Source organism: Trichechus manatus, unplaced genomic scaffold (genome assembly GCF_000243295.1).
Source record: "Trichechus manatus latirostris isolate Lorelei unplaced genomic scaffold, TriManLat1.0 scaffold00008, whole genome shotgun sequence".
NCBI classification, from domain to species: Eukaryota; Metazoa; Chordata; class Mammalia; order Sirenia; family Trichechidae; genus Trichechus; species Trichechus manatus.
This window is the reverse complement of record NW_004443944.1, coordinates 29,963,341-29,975,103: the sequence shown is the minus strand read 5'-3', so window position 1 is coordinate 29,975,103 and position 11,763 is coordinate 29,963,341. Positions and strand designations below refer to the sequence as shown.

The following is an 11,763-nucleotide window of genomic DNA, read 5'->3' as shown; positions in this document are numbered from 1 at the left end:
GAACCTCAGGAGTGACTTCACTACTAAGCTAAAAGGGTGTCTGGGGGCCGTTCTCTCGGGGTTTCTCCAGTCTCTGTCAGGCCAGTAAGTCTGGTGATTTTTTTGTGAGTTAGAATTTTGTTCTACATTTTTCTCCAGCTCTGTCCGGGACCCTCTGTTGTGATCCTGGTTGAGCAGTCAGTGGTGGTAGCTGGGCACCATGTAGTTGTACTGGACTTAGTCTGGTGGAGGCCATGGTAGTTGCGGTCCATTAGTCCTTTGGACTAATCTTTCCCTTGTATCTTGTTTTCATTCTCCCTTGCTCCCGAAGGGGTGAGACCAGTGGAGTATCTTAGATAGCTGCTCACAGGCTTTTAATACCCCAGAAGCTACTCACCAAGGTAAAATGTAAAACATTTTCTTTATAAACTGTGTTATGCCAATTAAGCTAGATGTTCCCTGAGACCATGGTCCCCACAGCCCTCTGCCCAGCAAGTCAGTCCCTCAGGGAGTTTGGATGTGTCTATGGAGCTTCCATGACCTTTCCTTATACAAGTTGTGGTGACTTCCCCAGTACTGTGTACTGTCTTACCCTTCACCAAAGTTACCACTTATCTATTATCTATTTAGTACTGCCCCCTCCCACCCCTCATAACCAACAAAGATTGTTTCTTCTTGTGAATCACGAAGTTAATATAACCAAATTGCCAAACTTGTCCCCCATTAAATCTTAAACTGTCATCATCAAGTTAGACACTATTTTCCTTTCAGCATCCATTATTAAGCCGTGGGAATAAAAGGCAGGAAAGAAAAAGGAGCATCACATCAGTGAGACTAGGCCAAAGGCCTGAGTAACCTACAAATGCATTGCTCAGCCCCCAAAATTACCTTCATCTTTCTCTAGTATTTCATCCTCATCTGGGAACTTGACATTCTTCTTTTTCTTCTTTTTATTGCCAAGCATAATGTCAAGGTCATCCTCTGGTTCAGTTGGCTCTTGAACATCACTTTCAATCTTAAGATCCTAAGAAATGAGACAATAGTCTCAACATTTTGATACTGGGAGTATTCTTTCTTTAAAATGACATGAGCTAGCATCATTTTGGAGGAAAAAAATCAAATATTCGAAATTGAAGTTACAGATAAGAAATGCCTCTCACAGGTGGGCCAAAATGACTCCGAGAGACTCTTTGCCATTTAACAATGAAATCCTCAAGACACTTGTGGAATTTGGCCTTTTCTCTCTTTTATCCCTTCTTTTTATTCTTTGGCCTCAGGATCTTATTTATTATAATCATTTTCCGTATGTTTCCAAACTAGGCTACTCTCAGAATCACCCGGTAAATTTTAGAAGACTCCTAAATCTTCTGATTGACAATCTTCAGCAGGAATGAAGTTCAGGAGTATTTTAAAGACGCTTCTAAGTGATTCTGATGCAGTCAGTCTGGCATCAGACTGTGGAGATCTTTGGGAATCACTTCAATATATAACATCATGAAAGAGGGAAACATATAACCCAGGGAGAATTAAGGTCACATGACAAATGGATGGAGACAAGGTAAAGCTTGGCTCCAAGATTAGCTGCTGTAGGCATGGATGTAAGCAAAGCAATCAAAGACTAGAAATGATTCATAAAAACAGCCAAGAAGAGCAGAAAGGGCCAGTCTCAGTTGCCAGCCTTCTATTTCTCCCTCCTCTCACCAGCTTATCCAGCTCCCTGCCCCAAAGTATGATGTGAAAATTACCTACCGGTATCTATTTTTTTGTGTGCCTACATCCTGAACCACTGTGACAACTGCTACAGTAATTTCAGAAATCTTATCAGCAGGATGAAGAAAAGTTGGAATGGCTGGGAGTAACTGAAGCTCTAGACTTGGAACCCCAAATCCAGCCGTGTAGTCTGGTGCCAGGTTTGGCTATCAATGGCCAATCAGCCCATGGTATTAGCTATATACCATACAAACAGGAAACCAGATATTAATCTAGTCTCTAAAATAACAGTCAATAAATAAAAAACCTGGGAGATACAGAATATAAACTAGCACACACCAGCCAGCTTCTAGTCCTATAACATTATTTATTCTATCCCAATAAGGTCTACTTCTAAACTGAGGCCAAGACACAGTCAAAGGCACAGAATAGCAAAAAGTGGTTTTTCAATGTGGGCATCTTATATCCAAAACTGTCATGGTCTGAAAATTCAGGTGCGAGAGTAACCCAAGACTTCAAAACACTTTGGCTTCAAGTAAACATCCATGCCCTGCCAGGTGACCAGGACACCTATAACATCCTCTTATGACTTCAATAGCAGTGAAAAAGTATCCAAGCACACTTAATTTAATAATAGATTCTATAAGTGACATTTCAGGACAAAACCTACTAGAGGAATCAAGAATTAGTACCTACAATGCCTTGTTATCCAAGACTTTCTGTGGCATATATCTGATGTCACCATGTTACCCAGTAAATTTAATCCCCATTTGTTCAGTACAATCTGAGCATTTTTCTTTCTCAGTTTCCCAAGCAGGGAGAGAACAAGATGAATCCAGGTAAAATCATTTTGTTTTAAAAAAACTCTAAATTATCTAAATTATCTCTGAACTAAAATATATCTGAAAACAGAGAAAAATATCTTATTAATTTCTGTATCCCTGGCAATTAGCACACACAATACCTGACTCACTGTAATCACCAACACATATTTGCTGAATTAATCAAGTTATCTAAACTGTGACAGTGTTTCCAAAACTCAGTGAAATTATAGCATACATTTCCTGCTACATGTGGGATACGTTATTTACTGGGATTTGAACAAACAAGCTATCTACCAAAGAAAAATATGGGCTCTCTTTCCCTGCCACTGCTGAGTTGTGTGCAGGTGGAAGCCCAGGTGCATTCAAGGTTCGGCTTACCCATAACCCACTGCCATAGCCGAGGAAGGCATTGCTGCTGGAGGTGTAATGGACGTTCATACTGCTTTTCAAGAGGTGCTGAAGACTGCCCTCATCCTGGATGGCCTAGCACGGAGATATGGCGAAGTTGCCAAAGCCTTAGACAAGTGCCACACCCATCTTTGTATGCTGGCATCCAATTGTACTGCTCCTGTGTATGTCAAGTTGGTGAAGGCCCTTTGTGCTGAACACCAAGTCAACCTGATAAAGGTTGATGACAACAAGGGGGAGTAGGCCTCTGCAAAACTGACAGAGAGGAGAAACCCTGTAAAGTGGTTGGTTGCAGTTGTGTGGTTCAGAACTATGGCAAAGAATCTCAGGCCAAGGATGTCACTGAAGAATATTTCAAATACAAAAAATCAGCAAATAAAAACTTGGTGTCTTAGTTATCTAGTGCTGCTACAACAGAAATACCACAAGTGGATGGCTTTAACAGATGTATTCTCTCAGTCTAGGAGGCTAGAAGTCCAAATTCAGGGTACCAGCTCCAGGGGAAGTGCTTTCTTTGTCAGCTCTGGGGGAAGGTCCTTGTCATCAATCTTCCCCTGGTCAAGAAGCTTCTCAGCGCAGGGACCCCAGGTCCAAAGGATGTGCTCAGCTCCCAGTGCTTCTTTCTTGGTGGCATGAGGTCCCTCTCCCCTCTGCTTGATTCTCTTTTATATCTCAAAAGAGATTAACTCAAGATACAACCTAATCCTGTAGACTGAGTCCCATCTTGTTAACATAACTGCCTCTAATCCTGCTCATTAACATCATTTAAAAAAAAAAACCAAACCTGTTGCTGCGGAGTCGATTCCAACTCATGGTGACCCTACAGGACAGAGTAGAACGGTCCCACAGGGTTTCCAAGGAGCAGCTGGAGGATTTGAACTGGTGAACCTTTGGTTAGTAGCTGAACACTTAACTGCTTAACTACTGTGCCACCAGGGCTCCTATATATATATAAATCTTAAAAATAGATGCGTAGACTCTGCTGAAGTGGTTCCTGGACAGTGTGTATAAAAGGTAGGGGAAGAATAGACTTTCAGCTCCTTGCTCCTTCCATCTTCCTCTTTCCATCTGTCCTTCTATTTACCTACCTACCCGCATATCTATCTATTCCTTGTTCAAAAGAATTTTGAGGTATTTGTATTAGAGACCAATCCAGTAATAAGTCAAAACAAATGCAAGGTCAACTCCCTACAAGATCAGAGAACATAAAACTAGCCCGATTGTTCTAGTTCACCTACAGGCCATACTGTCGTCAGTGACCAACCACCACAGGCTGGATTCATTCTTTGCTGCTCAGAGGTACACACATAAGTTTATGTATATTCAACAGGCTTCCACAACTTAAATGGAAGAAACCATAGGAATATTTGCTCCACAGAAATCTAATCAAACAATCTCAGTATGGTTAAGGACAAGGGACATTTTGTGATCATCTTAATGGCACACATTACAATGGACATAATCTAAGTTTACATTCCTTCAACCATAATCCTTTAGAATACCCACTTGGATACACTCCTGATAAAATGAACTTAATTGTGGTGATTAAGTGCTTAATAACAAAAAGCAAAGCTAGTGAGAGATGAGACAAAAGAGGAGAAACATCAGCCATTAGCAACCTTTCAAGAGGTCAAATTTTACTTTCAACAAGAAAGTAACAGAGATTTAATACTACCTTTATGCCTTCTTCAGCTTCATCAATATCAAATATCTTTTTTGTTTTTTTCTTCTTTTTCTTTTGATTAAAAAAGTTCAAGTCATCTAGATCATCAGAAGCATCTAAAAAGGGCAGATCAGGGGTTATCAATCATTAACGACAACCAGCAGAAGGAAAACATCAAATTATGAGTTAAGCCAACATGTTTCAGCTATTCAGAGATCAGATATTAATGAGTACAGTACTCCCTCCACACCACAAAGTTTACAGTTCTGAAAAACCCAATGGCAGGTCAACTCAAAGCTTTGTAAACAGAAAAATCTGGTTATGGGACCATGTTGGGAAAATGTATTTATTAATCAGACCATGTCAGTCCCCTGCTTTAAAAACCTTCAATGATTCCCCATTAGCCCCAGGACAAAGTCAGGACTCTTGACATAATTTCTAAGACTCTCCAGCTTTCTCTCTCCATTTCTGCCCACTCCCTCATCCCATACACGTCAATCCCAGGCACCAGTCCCTGAATTAGTTCCAGTTCCAAGTGTAGTGTGGTCGTTCATTTCTAGGTCTTCATATGGGCCCTTTCCACAGAGCTCTTACCCTCATCCTAGAGGATCCTAAACCTCAACCTTCCTTCCCCCCCAGCTAAGTGAGATGTCCCTCCAAGATACTTTGCTCACCCCACCTTAGGTACGTATTACTAGCCTGCTTGTCTATCTCCCTGTTAGATACCAAGGAGCTAATCCTTAGGATTTAGGTGAACAAGGATTAGCTCAACATGTTACTGAATTAATCAACTGACAAAAGCCCTCATAAATTATTTCATTCATTAAAATAAGGCTGCACAGGAAATATGAATATCAACGAAACTTTATCTACTACTAATGAATAATGGTTTCTGTTCAATAAGTTTTCCATTTGTTCTGTCCTATTGTACACTAAGAAATTTTAGGATCTCTCTGCTACAAAACTTTCAAAGGAGCTATTTATGAATTAATTCTGTCTTGTTACAACAGGAATGATTTCCCTTCCAAGTTTATTTTGAGCATGTTACAAGATACTTAGCACATGAGATGCTCAATAAATGTTAGTTCTCTCTAGCCCCAGTACAGTGTCTTTAATGTTTGACAAACAGTAATTACGTTTACTGAAACATTTATCTCTCAAATAGTCAAATTGTGTCTACGTTAGAGCACAAGAGTCAATAACAAAGCTGGTGTTTAACCGCAAACATTTTAAGCTATAATTTTAATCTCTTCTATATATTTTTCAGACCTGCTAAGACACAAAACTGCCTATCTTGGGCTAATTTTTCCTGCCTACGTTCAAATGTGACCACCATTAAAGCTGGAGAACAGACATGACAGGTTAGACTGGAAAACCAGCCCAAGAATGATGGTTTCATCATCTCTGCGACTTGTGAATGCAATGGCAATTTACCAGGAAGAAGACTATCAGAAATCTGGCAAGGCCCAGTGCACACAGACTGTTGATGGCCTTGACTTCAACGAAGCAGCCCTATCAGGGTGAGAAGTTACTGCAAGCACAGAATTCAACACCAATGGAAGAGAACCAGGTTTCTGATGACAACAGTGACCCCCTCACGTCTACCACTCACCTTTTTTCCTACTGTCTTCTTCATCAGCTTCTACATCTTTGTCCTCAATTGGCTCTGGCTCCACTTCTTTTGTTTCTGAGGGTTGGGTTTCTTCTGTCTGGGCATCCCCTTCCTCATCTAACATAAAGGGCTTCTTCTTCTTCTTTTTCTTCTTGCTCATAGTAGGATCAAAGATCATCTGTTTAAAAGACACAAAAAAAAAAGGGACCAAGTGATTATTTTTAATGATGCTCACATTCCAAATATGCTGTATCGTCAAAAGGCATTCTCTTTAAAGAACATCTGATGCACTAAGGCACCAAAAAAGGATTTTACCTCCAAAATAAAACTGTCCATCCAACTTTACTCATACTATTAAACATCTGGGTTTGTGTGTCTGAAATGTGTACACATGCCTTTTAATTTGTAAAGTATCAAAAATACAGTAACTTCACATTTAGTTTCATGAGCAATATGGAGACCTTATGAATAAATCACAAAATCTGGTGAAGGGAATTCAGCAAGCCCCGCACTTTATGGATGAGAAAACCAATGCTTAGGCCAGTTATCTTTTTTTTCTCAGTTAGTGACCCAGGGTTACTACACCAGGACTTACCTGATTAGAAACATTTTTTTTTTTTTTTAAAATCCTAAAGCTCAGACAAGCCTTTAAAGAAATCCATCAGTAACTCTTCATATAGCAAATCCCTGAGGAAGAAGAACCCTTTACTCTGCTTTTTGTTTCTGAAACATTAAAAGCTCTTACTTTATCTAACATCTACATAGGAAAAGTGAAAAACTAACTTATAACTTGTAGATTTATCTGTTTGCACTGATCACTTGTAAAAAAAAAAAAATACACATAAAGTTATTTTAGATGTAATAGTTTAAACAACATACTGGGCAGAAGTCTGGTAGAGTAGAAAGAGTGAAGACTTTGAAGTCAAACAGAATTAGATCAAAGCCCAAGTACTTTTTTCCTGAATCCCTTACCAATCTTAGTTCACATCCTACCACGCTTAAATTCAGCATTTTGCCCAATGATCTGCTGCTGCAGTGTAGTGAAGGGTTTAAGAGCACAGATTCTAGTCCAACGGACTGAATTCATACCTTGACTCTGGCTCTTACTTTGTTACTACTCCAGGAAAAGTTCATATGGAGATCAAGCAGAACCAGATCGACCTCACAAGATTACTGGGAGGATTAAATGAGTAAATAAATGTAAAACATCTGGCACAATACCTGGCACATAAGTATTCATTAAGTGTTAGCAATTATTATCATAATTTATATTATGCTTTACAGTTCACAAAACATGGTCTCTTGATTCCTATCACTAAAATTTCATGAACTCAGATGATATAATTTCGAAGACTTATCATGAAACTCTCAAAAAAATTCCAAAATTGAATCTTGTTAACTTAATGTCCCAAGTACGTTAAAGAACTGACTACACTGAGACCAAACTATTGTGTGTAATAAAGTAGGATAGTTATCGTCCTTAACCAATTCAGAAGTATCTGCAAAGAATTCTGGAAATTTTTATAGTTATTCTCGCCTACCTTAACAAGGATCCAACTGTATAAATAAGTAAGTCTGAGATGCAGTCAGTCTGAAGAATATTAACTGGCAAACCTAAAGAAGAGTACCTTCTAACACAGAAGAGCCAGGAGGAAGGAGGCCCCCACTGCTGACCTACTCGGCCTTGTGTCATCCTACATGGAGTGCTGCAATCTGTTCCAAGGAGGCAGCTACAGTTAATCTTCATACCTGAAGTAGGAAGACTTGGCAAAAGGACAGACAGCACCCCAAGCACTGTAAATTTGGTCGTCTGGCAGGGCTTATGATTCATTTACAGGCAGTGTCCAGGTTACAAACAAGTTCCGAGCCCAAGTCTGTCTTTAGTAGGTCGGGAACAGTTAGGGAACGATTAGTTGTATCTAATGTCAGTCAAATGTTTTTCATAGTATACAGTGTACCTTTCTATACATAAAAAACATTAAAGAGACACTTCCAGATACGCTAAAACATCTATAACATAATAATGCAATAATAATACTTTGATGCGCATTGCAAAATACTGCCCGGTTTGCTACTACGAACCATTGTATGTACCTCAAATTTTTAACATAATAGGCTTTATGAAGGTTGGTTCTTAACTATGGGTTGTATACAAGTTGGATGTTCATAACCTGAGGATTGCAAATATTGCATTTTTTCAAGCATCAAGTTCCTTGGAATATTTACTGCCTTTTAACTCCTATTCAGTAAGACAGGCCAAAGATGAGAGGGGTCCTGAAATCATCAGAGGACGGCCTCACAACTGCCTCTTTTATCCCCCGAAAACATTCTTACTTAGGTTTATAGGGAAATAGTTTGGTTGTAGCCTAGTAATGTGTAGTAAACACGCAGGAATCATACACTGAAATAATTAACATTTCTCTCATTGCTGTCTGTGATGCACTGGATACTTAACATATACTCATCGTCTTATTCACACCAAGCTTGCAAAGCAGTTTAAAAATAAGAAAACCAATAAAAATAAGGGTCCCAAAGTAGACCTGCCTGAAGTTGTCACAAGGCCATGACAGGCTTGACTAAGGAAAAAAAAAAAAAAAAAAAACTGTTTAAGACTGATTTCTGACTTCTAAATCAGTTAGTTGACTGCATTCCAAATGTTTTGTTTATGAGACTAGTTTGGATTTGAGAAGCAAATAGTCACTGACAGTGCACTTATGATGGAAAATTACAGAATCACTTCAGCTTTTTTTTTAAGTTCACAACAAAGCCTTCAAAAGTATAAAGTTTCCATCTTCAGCTTCTGTTGGGTTGGAGGTGAGAAAAAGGATACCAACAAAAATTACCCCAACAGATCGAAGCACATCATCAAACTGGAAGCCTAGTGCCATCACACTTAACCCAAGAAATCCACTTCATGGCCACACCACAGCAAGAAGGTGAGTGTGAATTACAAAAGAACCCACAGAGAAGCAAGGCATTGGTCTTTAATTAATGCTCCTTTTAAGAATGAGATAGTGTTCCTATGTCTCATTCAGTGTTGTCATTTCTGGGTGATAAGATTCTGGGAAATTTTTATTTCCCTTCGTATTTTTTCTGTTTTATAAACTTTTTTTTTTTTTTTTAAGTTTAAAGCTTCATTTGCAAAGCACCTATACCACACCCATAAGCCCATACTGTGCGTAAAACCCGATGTTCTGATTCCAGTTCTACCACTAACTTGCTGTGTGATCTTGGGGGGCAAGTTACCTCCTTGGGCCGTAGCTTCCTGTTTGTAAAATTGGACTGGTAGACCTGAGAAATGCCAAGCTGCTCTAATACTTTATTAGCTCTATACAGTCCTCTGCTGGCATGCCAGCTCTGCCATCTCTGCTTGTCAAAATCCTGTTCACCCTTCCATAATGCATTTATATTCCACTTCCTTCAAAACCTGACCCCTCACTGTTAGAAATGATCCCTCCAGCCCTGAAAATTGCTATGTTGATGGCCCTATTTCTATCTCTTATGGCAAGTAGTAGTTTCTACCTTGATCTCTTACCTTCCTTACTGCACTGTAAGCACTTTATCATAGGAACCATAGGCAGAGTAACAGTCCGGGGTATCTTGCACTCCACATAAGTACTAAGTTTGCTAAATGTTATGAAAAGCTTGAAAAGTGGGTAAAAACAAAACAAGCAAGAAACACTGTCACTCTCAGAACTTTGAAATAGAGTACCCCAGAGCAATGTCTATCATGAGCTCCAATCAAGAACCACCTTCAGACTCTCTGTTTCTCTCTAAGCTAGTGAAGCCTCCTACAGTCACCTAAATGAAAGCAATACTGAACAGATTTGGAATTCTGCTACTGGCTCAGCCACTTACTACTTGATATTGGGCATTATATAACCCTCTAAGCCTCAGTTTTCTCTAAAATGGACCTAATAATATCATCTACCTTACAGGGTTGTTGTAAGAACCAAATTTAGACTGGAGCCTCCTCCAGAATGAAATCCAAATTCCTTAACTTGGTCCTCAAAGCCCTTCATGAATTACCCACAGCTTACTTTTCCAATCTTTACTCCTTAACTCTAACCAAACTGGAGAATACTCCACTTTCTGTGAACACACTTCCTTGCCTTTCTGAACCATTCCCCTGACCTCTGGTGCCCTTCCACCGACTGAGAAAATTCTAATACCGTACCTCAAAACCCAACTCTCTAGAAAGTCTCGAATCCTTCCTCTTCCTCCCTCAAGGCCCTACAAGCCAAGCCAAGCACTCAAAGGTTTACAGAAGTGAATGATAAATGCTTCACGAGCTTTTTTGGGGGGAAAAGGGGGAGACTCGCAGATAAGCAGTAGCTCTCCCAATGTTAATCAATACCTACTGATAGCACTTACTATCAATTTCATTTTAAAGTCGTTTGATTTTACATGAACTGGGACAAAGTGGCAAAAAGGGCTTTGGGGAAATTCGCTGAGGTACAAACACGATGGTAGGAAAAGATCCAACCAGGTTCTTAGCCCCGACTTCCCGCTCACGTCTCCGTGAGCTCTCCGATGAGGAAACTCAGGGATTAAACGCCCTGAAACTTTCCAGCGGGTTAATCACTCTTTGAGGCTGAGGGATCTTTTCCTCTTGTCCTATCTCCCTACCCTGCTTCTTTTTAAGAAGTAATGCTCGAGATAAAAACTAGGGCGGGATACCGGCCCGGACAAGACAGTCTACAAAGTATTTTTTTTAACGAGGGCATCCTCCCGGGAGCCGAGAGAGGCTCCTCTCCGCACCCCCGGCGTCCAGCGAGGCGGGTTAGAGTTAAACGAAGGCAGGGGTCGCCAGTCCCAAGCTCTTTAAGCAGACGTATTAACCGGACAGTCAAACCCCCTTCAGAGTAAGCAGCTCAGCGTGTGCTCTAACTCCGGAAACGCCGGTCACGGGAGGACACCGGCCTCAGCGCCGACGCCCTGAGGAGAGCAGGGTGCAGCCAAGCCCGTCGCTCCGGAGTCCTCGCCGGCTCTGCCGCTCTGGGCCACCTAGGCCCGGCTGCCCCACATGGCGGCGGCCGGCCGCTAGGCCGCAGGCCCGGTCTCCCACACTGAGGCAGGTTCGGCTCCCCGCCTTAGTCCTTAGCCCCAGGCTCAGGCCCTCACCTCGTCCCCGGACATGGCTGCGGATCCAGTGGGCTTGGCACGGAAGGGAAGTCAGACGGGTCAACCCCAGGCTTCGGCGACAGCACCGGTCCTACTGATACCTCTCCCACCACCGCACTAAGCTCTTGCATCAGCGAAAGGGAACAACACCCCGCCCCCTCCTTCCAGCGTTGGAAATGCGCCTGCGCAGAGACCGCCAAAGCGCAGGCGCACGGAAAACCCAACCTAGCGCGCTCCGGCAGGCGCGAGTTACTAGGCGACGCCGCAGTGCGGGGCGTGCCGGGACTTGTAGTCCGCCTGCAAGAGGCGGGTCCTTGCGCAGCAGCCACACAGCGGTCTGTGTGCGCCGCGGGAGTGAGCGGCTTCTGGAAAGGTTGGTTTTGATTGTGGTTTCCTCATTGTTTCGTAGAGCTGTGAATCCACGCTGTTTTACATTGCTTGTA

General features: G+C 41.5%; 2 protein-coding genes and 1 pseudogene across 2 annotated transcripts in view; 2 read left to right on the top strand and 1 right to left on the bottom strand.

Annotated features, from left to right (window-relative positions):
- Nucleotides 1–6,185, top strand: part of RALY (RALY heterogeneous nuclear ribonucleoprotein) — a 128,335-nt gene extending 122,150 nt beyond the window's left edge. Inside the window, exon 9 of the mRNA XM_023725246.1 lies at nt 5,852–6,185. The gene's annotated coding sequence lies outside the window, so the exon portion shown is untranslated. The remainder of the gene's footprint in view (nt 1–5,851) is intronic.
- The window catches only part of EIF2S2 (eukaryotic translation initiation factor 2 subunit beta), an 18,805-nt gene extending 7,331 nt beyond the window's left edge, over nt 1–11,474 (bottom strand). Inside the window, exons 1-4 of the mRNA XM_004370427.3 lie at nt 11,321–11,474; nt 6,197–6,374; nt 4,597–4,700; nt 868–1,003 (exon numbers count right to left, since the gene is read on the bottom strand). Coding sequence (XP_004370484.1) covers nt 868–1,003; nt 4,597–4,700; nt 6,197–6,374; nt 11,321–11,335 — 433 coding nt within the window. The 5' untranslated portion in view covers nt 11,336–11,474. The remainder of the gene's footprint in view (nt 1–867; nt 1,004–4,596; nt 4,701–6,196; nt 6,375–11,320) is intronic.
- On the top strand, nt 2,904–3,392 carry LOC105756769 (40S ribosomal protein S12 pseudogene; annotated as a pseudogene).
- Nucleotides 11,475–11,763: the final 289 nt, after the last annotated feature.